The sequence below is a fragment of the Desmodus rotundus genome, chromosome 5, assembly GCF_022682495.2.
Source record: "Desmodus rotundus isolate HL8 chromosome 5, HLdesRot8A.1, whole genome shotgun sequence".
In the NCBI taxonomy this organism is placed as follows: domain Eukaryota; kingdom Metazoa; phylum Chordata; class Mammalia; order Chiroptera; family Phyllostomidae; genus Desmodus; species Desmodus rotundus.
Genome location: NC_071391.1, coordinates 142,122,033 through 142,139,109, shown reverse-complemented (window position 1 = coordinate 142,139,109; position 17,077 = coordinate 142,122,033). Strand labels below are relative to the sequence as shown.

The following is a 17,077-nucleotide window of genomic DNA, read 5'->3' as shown; positions in this document are numbered from 1 at the left end:
TGTCATCAGAAACCATGGAAGCCAGAAGGAAATGACACATTTTTCAAGTGCTGAAAGAAAAGAACTATTAGTCCAAAACCCTATATCCAGAGAAAACATCCTTCTGGAATAAAAGGGAAATCAAGGCATCTCAGATGAAAGAATTATGAGAATATGTCTCCACCTGAATTTACCCTAAAAAAAAAATTGCTAAAGGAAGTTTTAAAAAAAGAAGAGGAATGATAGTAGAAGGAATACTTGGAACTTTAGGAAGGAGGAAAGAACAATTGGGTAAGTACAATAGGCCTTTGAGTTTTCTAAATTATGTTTGACAGTTAAGCAAAAATTGTAACATTGTGTGATGTGATTCTAAAGGTTTGTAAAGGGAATATTTAGGACAGCTGTAAGTTAGGTATATATAATGTAATACATAGAGCAATCACTAAGAAAGCTGTATAAAGAGATATACTTAAATACTAGATAAATCAAAATGGGAGTTTTAGAAACGTTCAGGTAACCCACAGGAAAGCAGGATAAAGAAAACAAAGAACAAGAAGTAAAAAATGGCACATTAAACCCTAACATACCCATCATGACATTAAATATAAATGGTCTAAATAATACTAATTAAAATACATATATTGGCCACGTAGATTAAAACCATGACCCACCTTTACGATGTCTACAAGAAACTCAGTTCAAAGGTAATGATATAGGCATATTTAAAGTAAAAGGAAGAAAGAAGGTATATCGTGCAAACATTAATCCTAAGGAAGCAGGAATAACTATATTGATAGCAGAAAAAGTGGACCTCATAGCAAAGAAAATTACCAAAAACAGTGAATGACCATTATATAATGATGAAAAGATAAATCCATCAAGAAAATATAGTAGTCTTAAATGTGTTTGCATCAAACAATAAAGCTGCAAAATATAGTTTGTGATGCAAATACTGATAGAACTGAAAGGAGAAAAAAGACAAGTCCAGAAGTATAGCTGGAGACTTCAACACCTGTTTCTCAGCAAATGATAGAACAACTAAGCAGAAAGTCAGCAAGAATATAGAAGCACTCAACTATAGTCAGCCATTAGTATGTAATTGATACTTACAGGACACTCCACTGAATAACGGTGTATACTACCTTTCCACGTGGCTATAGAACTATACCACTAAGTTGTATACTGGGCCATAAAAACAGACCTCAACAAACATAAAAGAACTGAAATCATTTTAAATGTGTTCTCTGACAACAGAAGAATCAAACTTAAAGTCACTGACAGAAAGATAACTGGAAAAATCTTTGAACACTTGAAAACTAAACAGCACAACTCTAAATAATCCATGCTCATAGAGGAAGTCCCAATGGTAGTAAAAATATTTTGAACTGAATAAAAATAAGAATGCAACCAATTGAAGTTGGTGGGACATCGCTAAAGCCACGCTGAGAGGGAAATATAAAGCACTAAACGCACATTTTAGGAAAGAGAAAAATATCTCCGATTACTTAAGTTCCCACCTCAAGAACCTTAAAAAAAAAAAAACTGCAAAAAATTTACCAAAGCAAGGAGGAGGAAGGGAATGAAGATGAAAGCAGAAATAATTGACATTGAAAATAGAAAAACAGTAGAGAAAATCAATGAAAAAAGAGCCGGTTCTTCAAAATTATCAGGGAATTGAAAAAGACCAAGACCAAGACCAAGAGGAATAAAAGAATCCAATTACCAATATCAGGAAGGAGTGAAATAGAGGATATCACCGTATACCTTGCAGACAAAACACAGTAATAAGGGAGTACTGTGAATAACTATATTAATTTGACAACTTTGATGTAATAGACCAGTTCCTTGAAAAATACAAACTACCACATCTCACCCAGAATGAAATAGATTTCAATAGCCCCGTTGCCTCTATAGTAGAAATAAAAAAGGGGGTCAGACAAAAAAGAAGCTGTAGATTCATATTCCAGTATTAATGTAGATATACAAATCCTTAACAAAATATAAGCAAATAGAATTAAGCAGTGTGTAAAAAAAAAATACCATGACCAAGTATGGTTCATTGCAGGGATGCAGGGCTGGTTCACTATTTTGAAACTCAATATAAATAATCTGCATTATTAACATACTAAAGAAGAAAAATCACATCACATCAGTTGATGGAGAAAAATAATTTTATAAAATTTAGTACCCATTTATGATTTAAAAAAACTTAGATGTAAGATATACAGAAGGAACTTAGTTGGATAAGGAATATCTATAAAAAGATGCAGCTAACATTGTCTTAATGGCAAAGACTAAATGCTTTCTTTCCCCTTAAGATCAGTAACAAGGCAAAGATAATGGGCTCTCATCACTCTTTCAGCTTAATGCTAAAAGTTCTAGGTAGTGCAATAATTCAAGAAAAGAATACAAAAGGTATACAGATTGGAAAAAAAAGAAAAATTGTCCTAATTTTTGACAATTAGGCAGATGTAGGCAGATGGTATTATTGCCTACATAGAAAATCCTGTGAAACCTACCCCCACCCAAAAAAAAACCAACCCTAGAATTAATAATGACTTCAGTAAGACCTCAGGATACAAGATAAACATACAGAAATTACATTAATATTGAGTAGTAGAGGAAAATACGATTTGTTTAGGTGTGATTTAATAGATAAGTTTTAAACTGTAAGATTGAATATTAGGTATGATTATTTCTGGCCCGATTACACAGTAATAGGATCTTTAATATAGCATATTATGTATCTTTAAACATTCACTAGATAAGTCCAAGCAAGAGTGTGATTTTGGCAGCATTTATCAGGCTAGATATTTTTAGGGTTTTTTCCCTCCTAAAATCATTTGAAAAGTACACATATGCTTTTTACTTCTATTAGAAAACTAGTCACTGTTTAACAGTGGTATACTGTCTTAATACTCTTCTTATGCGATAGCATCATAACTAATTTTTGTAAAGTATCCATAAAATCCCTGGTACCAGATTTGTTGCTTGTAACTATGGGTCACGTTTGATTTATATTGCCAACAACGTTTGCTTCTGAGATTTGCTGGCTGCCCCTTTTTTATGCTAACTGTCGTGTTGCAAACTAAAATAAAAAATTAAGCATACGCTATTTGGGAAACTGTTTCTTGGACCAACAAGATGCTTTAAGTTACTGTGTTCTCTCTCCCTTTCTCTCATAAGTTCTTTGGCTTCTCCATTGCCTATACTATTCTTAACCTCCCCCTGTCTATTTTGTACCTACCATTTATGCTACTTATTCTCTGTACTTTTTCCCTCTCCCTGCTGATAACCCTCCATGTGATCTCCATTTCTGTGATTCTGTTCCTATTCTAGTTGTTTGCTTAGTTTGATTTTGTTTTTTTAGGTTCACTTGTTGGTAATTGTGAGTTTGTTGTCATTTTACTGTTCATAGTTTCAATCTTTTTCTTAGATAAGTCCCTTTAACATTTCATATAATAAGGGCTTGATGATGATGGACTCCTTTAACTTGACCTTATCTGGGAAGCACTTTATCTGCCCTTCTATTCTAAATGATAGTTTTGCTGGATAGAATAATCTTGGGTGAAGGTCCTTGCCTTTCATGACTTTGAATACTTTTTTCCAGCCCCTTCTTGCCTGTAAGGTCTCTGCCCCCCCTACCAGTCTGGATGAATGTTTCTTCTTTAACTCCTTGGTTGTCAGACTTCCATGCAGTTTGATTTTCTGGCAGTTCTGGTTATATTTTATTTTTAAATTAGTTGTCCGTCTTTTGATTGTGCAAGGAGGCACAGTGCCTCCATCTAGGCAGGAAGTCCTAAAGTTCTTTAATAACAGGCCTTTGAAGAATTTTTTGAGTCTGCTAGCATGCCCCTAATCTAACCGCATTCTTTAACACATTGCTGTTTAAAATATCCCTTAAACCAAGTTCCTTAAGGTTATCTAGCTTTTTACGTGCACCTATTAAATCCTTCCTTGAAGAAATTTAGGACAGTGTTAAATCTGTCAAGGGATATCAAAAGATGAAACAGTTACTCTCTTTATGGAGTTTAAAATCTGAGGAGGGGACTAAATGAGGGATGAAAGGATCATAGTGGTGAAGATTACTAAGTGGTTTCTGTTTTCTCATGGTACTGCAAGGTTAATCTGAAAAATACATAATTTACAGCCTTGAAATTTATATTTATTATACAAAAATAAAAATCGATATAGTTTTTCAATTGTAATTAATAGCATGACAGGGAACTTTACTATTATTTTAAAGAAAGTGATGAGATTTTTATCTTTCTTAACTAAAGACAATTCTAAGTGTTAAGAAGCAATTCTATTATACTTGGGCCCTCTTGTCGAGTCTTTAAAAAATCAGCTTTGTTGTCGTGGGTCAGTAGTGTTTCCTAATCATTCCTGAGTAGTACTCCATGTCAGGATACACACCACAGTTTGTCCATTTAGATTGTTCCTTGTTTGGATTGTTAACAGTAAAGCTTTTATAAACATATATGTACAAATCTTTGTGTGGACATATTTTTATTGCTGAATGTTACGTTAAACTTAATGTTAAGAACTCACCAAACATGTTTCCAAAATGGCTGTGCCATTTTGAGTTTCCGCCAGCAGTGTGGAAAAATTTCAGGGGCACTCCACATTTTCACCAACACTTGGTATGTCAACATTTTTGGTTTTAGTCACATATATTGTAGGTCTGGTTGTTAGTTTTCTATTGCTGTGAAACAAAATACAAACTTACAGCTTAAAACAGCACCTATTATTTCATATTTAGGTCTGTAGGTCAGAGTTCAGGACAGATTCTCTTCAGGGTATCACAAGGTTGAAATCCAGATGTCAGCCAGACGGAGTTCTTGTCTGGAGGTTCTGGGTAAGATTCTTATTCCAAGTTCTTTTAGGTTGTTGGCAGAATTCAGTTTCTTGTAGGATTGGTCTCTGTTTCCTTGTTCACTGTCAGCTGGAGGCTACTCTCAGCAGCTCCTAAAGACTGCCTGCATTCAGTGGCATGTGGCCCACTTCATCTCCCTTATGTTGAATTCTTCTCATGCTTTTCATCTCTGACTTCTCTATTTTTTTAAAAGGCTCTTGTGAGTACAACAGACCCACCTGAATAGTCTGCCCTGATTTTGGAACTTTAAGTACATACACAAAATCCTCTTGCTGCAGAACCTAGGTTATTGTTTGAATAACTGGGAGAAGATACATACCAGGGGCTGGGAATTTCAGAAGGCCGTCTTTGAATTCTGCCCCAGCACATAATCATTTATTTGTTACACATTTTCAGCAACACTTCACATGTTGGCAACTTTTAGCCATATATATAGCCATATACTAGTTGCACATATAGTGGCATTTCATTGTGATTTTAATTTGGATTTCTCTAAGATGTAAAGCATCTTTTCATGTGCTACACAATTGTTGTAAAGTTCAGGTCTTTGTCTTTTTTTATATTAATATCCATTCATTTTAGCATCATTATTTTGCAGAGATTTTTTCCCCATTGTATTACTTGAATACCTTTGTCAAAAATTACTTGACTATGTGTGTATATAAGTATGTGCGTGTGTGTGTGTGGGTCATTCTTTAAGTCAGAGAGAGCAAGTTCTTCAACATTGTTGAATTTCAAAATTTTTGGCTACTTAAGTCCTTTGTATTTCCATATACATTTTAGAATTGATCGATCTCTATAAAATATTTCACTGGGATTTTGATTGGGATTGTTTTTATGAGTAGATCGGTATGAGAAAGTTGTCATCCTAACTAGCTTTCTAATCTGTGAACGTGATGATAATAGAACTTTGTTTTTTTTAAGGTCATCTTTAATCTCTCTCAGTGGTATTCCATAACCTTTACTGTATAATCATTGCACACATTTTATTAACTTTATCACTAGATTTTTGTATTTTTGATGGCTATCTGAATGGATGTGTTTTCTTAATTTTCTTTTCTAGTTGCTTCCAGAATTTCTTGCATCTTGTCTTACTGTACTGATGCAGATGTCATTATCTTGTTCCTGATCTTAGGTAGAAGGCAGTTAGTCTTAAACCATATTACGATGTTAGCTATGGGCGCTTTGCAGGTATCCTTTACAGGTTAAGCAAAATCCTTAGTTTGCTGAGTTTTTCTAATTTTATCACACGTGGGTGTTGAAATTTGTCAGATGGTCTTATTGTATCTAAGATGGCCATATTGTGTTTTTCTTTTTTTAATCTGTTAGTGTAGTGAATCATGTTGATTTTAAATATTAAACCAACCTTGCATTGCTGGAATAATTCTTAGTTGGTCATGATTTTTTTTTTATGGATTTAATTTGCTCAAATATATATATATATATTTTATTTTTAGCCTCACGCGAGGACCTTTTTTTCTTTGGCTTTTTTAGAGAGAGAGGAATGGAGAGAGATGTGGATGTGAGAGAGAAACACTGATCGGTTGCCTCCTCTATAGCGGGACCAGGGATGATCATCTGTGCCCCGACTGGGGTTCAAAACTTCAGCCTAGGTATATGCCCTGACTGGGAATTGAACCCTCAACCCTTTAGATCCAGGATGATGCTCCAACCAACTGAGCCACACTGGCCAGGGCAAATTTGCTAAAATATTTGTAAGGATTTTTATATTCATGGTCATGAAGGAATGTTGAAGTATAGTTTTCTTTTTTGTAGTGTCATTACCTGTTTTTGGTGTCTGGATAATGATGTTCATAAAATGAGTTAAGAACTGTTTCCTCCCCTTTTACTCTCTGAAGGGGTTTATGTAGTGTTGGTATGTTTTTGAACTTCAAATACATTATAGTATTGACCATTGAAGCCATCTGGGTCTGTAGTTTTCTTTGTGAGAAGGTTTTTAACTCAAACTCAGTTTATTTTAACAGCTATAGAGGGGTTCAGCTCTTCTCTTTCTTGAGTCAGTTTCAGTAGAATCTATCTTTCAAGAGAGTCATCCATTTCATTTAAATTGTACAATTGATTTTCATGTATTGTTTAGAATGTCTTTTATTTTTCTTTGAAGTTTTTGGTTTTATTGATTTATCTTTGTCTACTTTCTGTTTTGTTAATTTCTTTTTTTCTCCTTGCTTTGGGTTTAATTAGTTTATTTTTTTAGCTTTTTAAGGTGGGAACCAGTATTTGTGTTTTGGACGACTTTTGTAAAATAGCATTTTCTTCAAAATGCTGCTTAACCTGTATCCTGTAAATTCTGATAGGTTCTGTTTTCACTCTATTCAAAATATTTTCCGATTTCTGGTCATTTCCTCTGTGACTACAGGTAATTAGAATTGTGTTGTTTCATTTGCAAATACTTAGCTATTTCCAGATATCTTTCTAGTTTAATTCCATTGTAATGAGATAATATATTCTGTATATTTCAAACCTTTGAAGTTTATCAAGAGTTTTTAAGGATTTTATATATTTATTTGGGGGGAGGTGAGGGAGAAAGAGAGGGAGAGATACATTGAATGGTTGCCTCTTGTATACACCCTGACTGGTGACGGAACCTGCAACGTAGTCATGTGCTCTCACTGGGAATTGAACCAGTGACTTTGCTTTGTGGGACAATGCACAGCCAACCGAGCCATGCTGGTCAGGGTTATTGAGAGTTTTTTTGAGGCCCAGAATAATGTCTGTCTCTGTCAGTGTTCTGTGGGGACTGGAAAAGAAAATTTTGCTATTTTAGGACACATTAATTGATAGTGTGTTCAGACCTTCTGTAGTGTTACTGATTTTTCGGGTCTCCTTTTTTTCTGTCAGTTACTGTGAGAGAAATGTTAAAATCTATTATGACTGCTTTATTTTCTTTTCAGTTCTCTCAAATGTATGAAAGGCTTCTGGGACCCAATTACTGTGTGTGCGTGTGTGTAGTTTTCCCCCATATATCCACATATCCACCCAATTCTGGGATGCCAATTGGGTATCCTTAATTTTACTCAATTCTGACACAGTCTACCTGGAGATAGCACCAGATTCCACAGGTTAAGGCTCAGTCCTACAATACTGCTCCTCTCTCTCCCCTTTAGATGCCAGTTGCAACTTCAGGTGGTTACCTGGGGTTCTAGATGTTCAGCTGGCTACAGATTGGAGGTTTCAAGGAGCTTCTTTGGGTATGATTAATTTACTAGAGCAACTCACATCTCAGAGAGATATTTTACTTTGTAGATCACTGGTTTATTAATAAAGGAGCTAGCTCAGGAACAAGCAGATGGAAGAGACACGTAGGGCAAGGTACAAGGGAAGGGGCGGGGAGCTTCCCATGCCCTACCCTAGGTGCTCTACTCTCCCTGTATCTCTTAAGTGTTTGTGTTCAACAACCTGGAAGCTCTCGGAACCCTGCCCTTTTGGCTTTTTATGGAGGCTTTATTATAATACATAGGTATGATTGATTGAATCATTGGCATTAGTGATTGGTTCAACATACAGCCCCTTGTGCTCTATTTTTAAATAATGTAATGTTTCTCCCCTAGTGTAAGAGCTTGACCGTATACATCCATTTTTCCGTCTCTCATTTGTGCTGCTATCAAAGATTTTACTTTTACACCTTATGTGCCACACAGTGCAGTTACCATGTTTGTGTTAAATAGTTGTGTTTTTAAAGACCTTTACAAATGAGAATAATATCTTATATGTACCTGGAAAAAGCATTTTCCTTTTATGTTTGAAAGATATTTTCGCTGGGTGTAAAATTAGGTTAAGGTTGAAATAACCTTTTGGATATATGGATTCTAGGCTTAGAAGAGAGATGAGACATTCAGTGTTGGTGGAAAAGTTCTGAGGAGCCCTTGCCAGGGTGCTCCTTGGCACTTAGTGGATGCTGGCTAGCAGGGAGTGATATATGATGGATGGTATCATTTATAAAGAATTGATAACACTGTAAAAGGTGGGTGAGGTAGAGAAACAAAAACCTGGTTTCGAAGTCCTCCCTGAAATTCATATAACCGTTTTGCCCTCACTTACAAAACAATTATAACATTAATTATTTTAGAAACTCACAGTGATGATCCAAAGTATCATTATACTCCTTTTAGAGGCCTGCAAGAAACATAATTTTTAGTTAGATAAAATAAAAATTTTTAAGTGTATTTTAAAAACATAGGCATGAAAGAATATATGAGGCAGTGAAAATAGGAATCATGGTAAGAATTTCTTCTATCTTTAATATATATTTGATATTTAAAGTGATTTAGTAAGTTAACCAGTTCTGGAAAATTGCAGTTATCTGCTATAAATTTCAATTATTGGCAACATGATAAGATTTCAAGATACTAATTTACTAATAAACTTTTTTAGACCTTAAATTTACATAGAATAAGAGATACTTTTCAGAGTTTGAAAGCCATCCAGCCAAACTAAAATGGTTTTTTGGAGTATTCAGTAACTTCTTAATGTATATAAGTAAATACAAGAAAGAACAAAAATAGGTTAATAATAAATAATACAAGACTAAATTCTGTTCCATGTACTCACAACTGTAAATATACCTTTGCCCACCCATGTATTTAAATGTTAGTCATATTGTACAGTTATTGTCAGTATTAGATTAATAAGAGTATAGGATGCATGGTACTCAATTTCATCACTGAACTTTAGAAACTCAATTTCCATTGCTTTAAAGTCTGTGGACTTTTAAAAAAGATCTTCATGGTTTTTGCTTCATGTGGATCTGTTATACTTAGAATTTTGACCATTTTAGATTTAGAAGTACTCCTGGTTCCATTACTAATCAAAATGGTGTGATCTTCTACCAGGTACATAACCTGCCTGGGCTTAGTTATCAAGATTTATTCGTTGTAAGCATTGACTTAGGGCTATAGTTTTTCTAGAGCATTTTTCTTCATAAATAAATTTCACGTAGAATCCTAGTATAAAAAACAGGTAGTTGGTTTTATATTTTTTTAATAAGTTAGGAGTTCAGAGAAATTATATTAACTTAGAATCTATCCATGGGATAGGATGTCCCATGAAAAGAAAAATTTGAATTGGCTGTCCAACACTGGACCCACTTCCCTATTAATATTTTTCTTATTTTAGTTGCAGAGCATGTAGAAAATTATGTTTCAGTGCAAGTATAAATGGTAACAGGCTTTTGCTGTTTTTTCTTAACAACTTTGCAGCCTGAGGAAACTCTTCAATTAAATAGAGATGGCAGGAGAAGCCTTATTCTGAGCTCTACCCCAGCAAGACAAGTTAGAGCATTGGTAGTCTCTAGTGTGTTATAATTTGGTATACAGTATGTTTATGCTATTAAAAAATTGAAAATAAATTTTAATCAAATGTCTGCATAAGTCTTAAGAGTCAGACATAACTTAGGCCTGTTTGATTCAAGAGCGCTTTCCTATTGTGTGCTTTTTTAATTAAAAAATACAATTTTTAGATCTAGATACATTAGTTTCTGGCTTATTTCTCTGTTTTGTGACTCAAAATGTTTAACTTTGTAAAGAAATTTATACTAATTTTTCTAACAACTTTTTTTTTTTCCTGCAGGGAAATGAGGCAAGTTACCCTTTGGAAATGTGCTCACACTGTAAGTCAAATATTCTTGTTATCAAGAATTTCTTTCACATTCACATGTCCCTATGTGTGTATATCATATTCTTCTATATGTCTGCATAGCAAAGTTAGCCCATAATTATCTAAAATGGGTAATGAATTTGACCTATAGTCTTAAGTAATCAGAATAGAGAAATATTTTATAGACTTTTATTATTAGGTATGAGTATGCTGTAGTTATAAATCAAATCTCAAATCTCAGTTTCTTAAACCAGTAGTTATCTTGTGTTTACATAAAATAAATTAGTTATAGAAAGCAAGTAGAACAAGTAGCTATTATTGCAAAGATGTTCCTGGGGAGAATGAGGAAGTGTGGGTGGGCTGGTTATTTCTAACTATTGGGGAATGTAAAAGCAGAACATGACAGTCTTAGATATGCTTGATTCGAAGATCAGTGAGAGGACCAAGGAGCTTAATAAAAATCATAGGGTTTCTTGTGTGGAAGGCTAGTGATCAGGGAGAGGAAGATCCTGAGAATTGGAATGGGGACATTTGGTAAATTTAGGTATCATCAGGAGGTCCTAGAACTCCCAAGCCATTCTGAATCTTTCTTGACCTTTCCATCCCTATTTGATAGAGTTGGTCCTGCATTTTTTTTTTTGGAAACCTCTTACCTTGCAACAAGGTGCTTACTCTCTTTTTTCCTCATTAAAACCACTTTCCTTGTTGCTCATTATGTTTCATTAGTTTGCTTTCTTTTACCAAAAATACTTGTCAATTTCATTCTTATCAACACCTGTGCTTGCTTATGATCTCTGGATAGATGATCTTGTATAGTAGATTTTTTTTAAATTTAACAAGTGATAATTTATTTAAAAGGTTGACTTAAGCATCTGCGACGGTAACTTCACCCTTAATTCCTGGCTCAATGCTGATGGAAGTAATCTGTTTAACAATCTCTAACAATCTTCAGAAGTACTGTACAAGTCCGTGAGTTGCTTGTGGATCCTTATCTGAAACCGATCTCAAGTCTTAGAATTTTCCTCACAGGTGTTTTACTTATACTGATCCTTAGTCTTGGTAGGCATCTGAACTGGTCCTTTTACTTTAAGATCCATTTCCTTTGCGCCTCTGATCAAGTCTCCACATACCTTCTCCCAAGGCAATGTTGCTGCTGGTTAGAGTAATTCTAAATTGCTTGATCTCCACCTTTGGTTCCATGGGTGTCTTTCTGGTATCTTTAAAAGCCATGGCTGAGGCACAGCTTCCTGGGGGACTTGTTCCTCGGTGAGAATCAACAGTGGTGAGGCAGGAGCAGAAGCGGGTGGAATGGAGGTCCGCTGCACCTGCAGCCTTGTCTTCCTCGAAGAGTTGTATCAAGTTCTTTTCTTAACTGACTTCATTGTCTTGCAGCTATCAGCCTAAATGTTACTCTTTGGGGATGTTTTCTCTCTCTCCTCTCCTAGAATCTCTCTGTCATAGGTAGTACATCGTGGTTTTTTTCCTTGTAGCAGCTACCATAAGCTGATATTGTTTATTAATCCATTTTATCTATTTTGTAACTTTTACAATTTGTTTAAATGGTGATACTCTATCATCAATTACCCACAATTCTGCCATCCCAACTACTGTTTTCATTTTATTTAAGGTATCTTCTCAGGCTTTCCTTTATGAATTTCTTACTAATTATGATCATATGTAGGTGTGTTTCTGTTTTAACATGAAGATAAAATGTTGCATCTGGCATATTGTTGAAATTGACCAAAACCAAACCTAATTATGACTCTGTAGACCAGGGGTTGGTAAACTACTGCCTTTCGGCAATTTTGTTAATAAAGTTTTATTGGAACAGCCACGCCCATTTGTTTACATATGGCTGTTTTTTATGCCACAGTGCCAGAGTTGAGTAGTTGCAGCAGAGACTAAAAGGTCTATAAAGCCTACAATACTCTGTGGCCTCCTACAGAACAAGTTTGTTGGGACCCTGTTGTAGATTGTAGTGGTCTTCTGGATTTGAGAACTATCACTTCTACCAATGCCTGACCTATCTGAAACATGGTCAAGATAGAATTGTTACAGGCTAGTGCTCTGGGTGTTACCTAGATCTAGAATTCTTGTCTCTGGCCAAGTTGTCAGTATTATAGTTTCCTTAGAATTGAAAGGGTTTTCTTAATAAAATTGTACCTTGCTACTTACTATGCATTTTGAGCAGGTGATAATTACCGTATTTTGCCCTGTATAATGCTCATTTTTTCGCCCAAATTTTTTTAGCAAAACGTGATTCCATACCATGGGACTAATAATCCTGTGTAATGTGCACAAAAACGTGGGTGCGTGTTTTACACGGCAGTGCATTACTCATGGTGAAATATGGTATTCTTCCAGTTGCTGGTGGGCAAGAAGGAGGTATTTGGCAGTCTGATTAGCCAGGCTTCAGGCGCAAATGGAATTGAGATAGGGTGTTGATAGTAGTTTTTGTGTCTTGGTCAAGAATAGAGGCCCTAGGGGGACAGTACTTACCAGGTTCTTAGCTTCTCCTCCTTTACCTTGTTGCAAAGGAAGACATATCAGGGCCAAAAGGCAAAAGTGGATATTACTTCTCTAATATCTGCACATCCGGATGGCAAAAGCCAAGTTTTTAAAACGTGTAGTATTTGAAATAAATGCCATATACTGTTACAGCTGTTTCTTTCCGCTTTATCCTCAGAACTTAGGTCTTTCTTATGATTACATCTGTGCCTTAGTGAAACTTGAACCTTGTCAGGAAAGGTTTGTACTTGTCAGTGAGTGTTCAACCTGCAATGAATCTATCTTCTTCTGTTACCCAGTAGATATCTTTTTTTCTCTGTTCCCTTCCTGGTTCACTAGAATACAGTGTACTTTTATCATATTTTATACATGATTTGGATTAACTTCCCCCAAATGAACTTGTCCACATTAAAACCACCACTTTTTCCTTCCACTCATACATTCTAGTAAGTTTTTCCCCTCATTTACAAACCCCCATTACTGGAAGAGCTTACTGCTGTCTGTAAACAGCTACCCTCTGTACGTTAGAATGTTAAAACCAGTCCTTGAGGCACTTTAATATTTATACTTCCCCATTCAGGTTAAGTCCTATCATGTCTTCTCATCCCTTTAAGACCCAGCTCAATTCTGTGTTCTCGGTGAGGCCTTCTGTCCAGCTTGCAGTGGTCCTCCCAGGTCTTCAAGTAGTAACTCTTTTGTTCTTTCAGTATTTAATTGTACTGCTTTCTGAAAAGGTAATTAATTAGATTCTAAGTCATGTGCTGTAAGGCACTGTCTTCAGTCCTGTGATGCACAGGGAAGCACCCACAAAGTGCTTAAGGATTAGTTACTAAGAAAAAGAGAAACGCATGAATTATTATAATGGAACTAAACCATTAAGATAAATGAAAACAAATATCTCAGGGAGGGAGAACTATCCTTGGATAAGGAAATTAAGAAAAGTTTCAAGGACTGACTTGAAATGGTTTTTGAAAGCTATGTTAGATTTCAGTACTGGGGAATTCTTTCACCTTTCTGCTCATTTGTCCCTTTCATTCCCCTTAAATTGCATCTAGATTTTCAGCATTCGGTCCAGACACCCTGCACAGTCATTTAATACCCCACTTTTACTCAATGATTTCTCTCCTAATTTTTAAGAAAACTGAGGACATTTTAAGTGTTAACGTAATTACCTCGTTACTGCCCCCCTCCCTACTTTTCACTTTCCTTCCCACACACAGAAACTTTCCCCGTGGCGTACTCATGCTTACTGACTCCTTCCCTTCAGTGTCGGAATTTGGGTTTTACCTCCCTTATTCTAGGGTTGACCTCTTTGCCTGTGGTTTTGAACTCATCCCCTCTCCTCTCCAGGACCGTAGTTTTTGTTAGGGTCTCTGTTTCCCAGCTGCTCCATCTCTCTTCAGTTTTGCAGGCATAATGAACTCCTCCTTCATCCTGATCATTCATACACCTTCCAGGTTTTTTTCATTCTTTTTCATATTTGAGCTCTTTGAAAGAAGAGCCTATATAGTTATCTCCATTTCCTTATTTCTGCTAATTTCATGGCCTTCTGCAGTCTGGCACTCATTCTTTACTACTCTAACGAAACTGCTGTTATTATTAAGGTCACTGTCATTTTAAGCACCTTCATTGCTTAATTGCCAGTTGCTTAAAATCTGATGGATTAAAAAAACCTGTACAATCATTTGTGACATTTGGGGAAATTTGAGTATTGGTTATTTAATATCAAGTAGTTAATTATTAATAATAGTAGGTATAATGTTACTGTGTTTTTTAAAAGTATATTTTAGAGATAGATAATAAATTCTGAACAGTTACAAGGAAATGATTTATAAGTTCAGTGCCTGGCATAAAGCAGATGGGCCGAGTATGTCTTGACTGAATAAGCTAGTAAGAGTTCACAGCTGGGCTAGCTGTGTTGGACAGACAGCTAGTTGGATCACTTTAAAGGCTATCTACCTTTAGGAAAACTCAGTAGTTAACAATCACCACACTTATTTTTATAAATAATAACAACATATGTGCCAGGCACTCTTCTAAGTATTTTACATACATCAGTCAACCTTTTAAATCTTCATGAGAGAGGTATTACTACTTCACCCATTGTATAGATGAGAAACAGAGATTTTCAGTAACTGGCCTAAGGTCACGCAGCAGCAGGTGAAGTAACAAAGCCATGATTTGATCTCAGGCAGTCATGCGTTCAGATTCCTGTTTTCAGCCCCAATCCTGTGCAGCCTCTCTAATAAATCTGACAGGATTAATGTTATGTTTGTCTACACATGAATGATTTTTGGCAAACTGGACCTAAGACATTAAGGTTTTTTGTTTTTTGTTTTCTCAATTTAGCGTTCACTTTTTCTTGCCTTAAATTATTTTAGGCCATCGTGACTTTGTTTCTGTCTGTTGGCTAACCTGTCTGGGCTGTAATGGAAATGTATACTCTGTTGGGGTGATTTGCTCAAAGTTGAGACCTTACTTGTAACCTGGCATGGCAAGTTGGAAAAGTGACTGTGCAAGATACTACTTCAGATAGTTTAAGCAGTGGACTAGATTGGGGCACCGTTGAAAGTATTAGTCTGAAATCAGATTCAACTATTTTTTTTTCTTTTACTGTTGATAAAACCAGTATAATTCTGAAGAGATTTGATAAAATGAAGTACAGGGCCTATTTTGTAGACTGAACATAGATGAAAGACTAATAATAGTCTTTTCCCTAAAAAGATTTCTCAATTTTTTTTTCATTAGAAGGTGACCCAGGAAGAGCTTGGTAGACTTTTAGAGTGTTTTCTTTTGCTTGTGAACTACATGTAGAAATCTTGAAGACATATTTAGCCATAGGACACTGCTCTAGTTTTTAAATAAATAGACTTACTCACATTCAAGCAATTTTGTTTTTGGTTTGAATATTTACAGGTGACTTGAAAGCGTAAAGAGATTAACTTTGTGCTCTTAATTTCTGCTCTCAATCAGCTTATTTCATGTCTATATTCTTAGACTAGGGTTTTTCTTTGTTGTGAAAACAAAACTTTCTCAGAGAATAATTTGACTTCCTTTATATCTACATTTCTTTATGTTTCCTTTCTTAAGTGGACTAGATTAACTCCATTTCTTAATGTGTGTTCTAAAAAGTAATTTCTGGTTTTACTCCCAAGCCTTTATTCAGAATTTCTGAAATCTTTGGAGGAAGCTTTTATTAATATCCTTAAAAATTCAGTTTGAATGTAAACAGGTAAAAATGTTCTTAAACATTTTATTCCTAAAATGCCATTTATCATGAAAAAACTCTGTCATTAACTTTGAAATTGACTTAGGCATTTTTTACTCTAGATTAAAAACTTCATGAATGTATCACATAGTTCATGCTTTTTAAACAATCTACCAGCCATGATTTATCATTTACTTAGTAATTAATGATCCTGAATTCCAGTTTACCTCATTCGCTGAGAGGTACTTCTATTCTGCTTCCTTTCAGTAAAGTTTTAGAGCTGTAATGAAGAGGGATGAAAGGTTTTCTAAAGTATGCATGAACTTGAACACCTAAGCTTTGAGTTGTTACCTTGTTCTGCTGTTACAGTACCTGTTTTTAAGTACCTGGATTGTCTATTGTAGTCTAAATATTTCAGGTTTTTAGGTAAGTAGCCTTAAGAAAAGTGGTAGCTTTTTTTTTATTCATACTGTCAGTTTTTGACATTATGGCAGCACTTACTGATTTGTCATTGCAGCAGTGAAGTCCATGATGTAGTAATTTGATAGTCTGTCACAAATTTGAAAAATTTTATTATTTGTGATGTAGAAGTCAGGTTTTTTTTAGCCGGTAAAAACCTAGCTAACCATTTTCCAAAGTATAAATTCTTGGATCTCACTCAGAGTGTCAGAGCAAAAGATATGAACAAATATATAAGTAGAGAAGGACTTGGGAACAAATACAGGGAATAGCATCTGTTCTAAAAGAAATTTCAGGAAATGTATTAGGTAAAATGGAAGCACAAATAGTGAAATAATGGGTAAGAATTTCCCTCTCCTGAAAAATCTAATCTTCTGATTGAAAGAGCATTCTGATAGTGAAGAAGGTTAGATGAAAAGGATCTATATTTATTT

General features: G+C 35.1%; 1 protein-coding gene and 1 pseudogene across 1 annotated transcript in view; one reads left to right on the top strand and one right to left on the bottom strand.

Annotated features, from left to right (window-relative positions):
• The window catches only part of PPP3R1 (protein phosphatase 3 regulatory subunit B, alpha), a 57,674-nt gene that overhangs the window by 22,305 nt on the left and 18,292 nt on the right, over positions 1-17,077 (top strand). The window contains exon 2 of the mRNA XM_053923943.2: positions 10,442-10,481. Within this exon, the coding sequence (XP_053779918.1) occupies positions 10,442-10,481 (40 nt within the window). The remainder of the gene's footprint in view (positions 1-10,441; positions 10,482-17,077) is intronic.
• On the bottom strand, positions 10,719-12,575 carry LOC128780853 (small ribosomal subunit protein uS10-like; annotated as a pseudogene).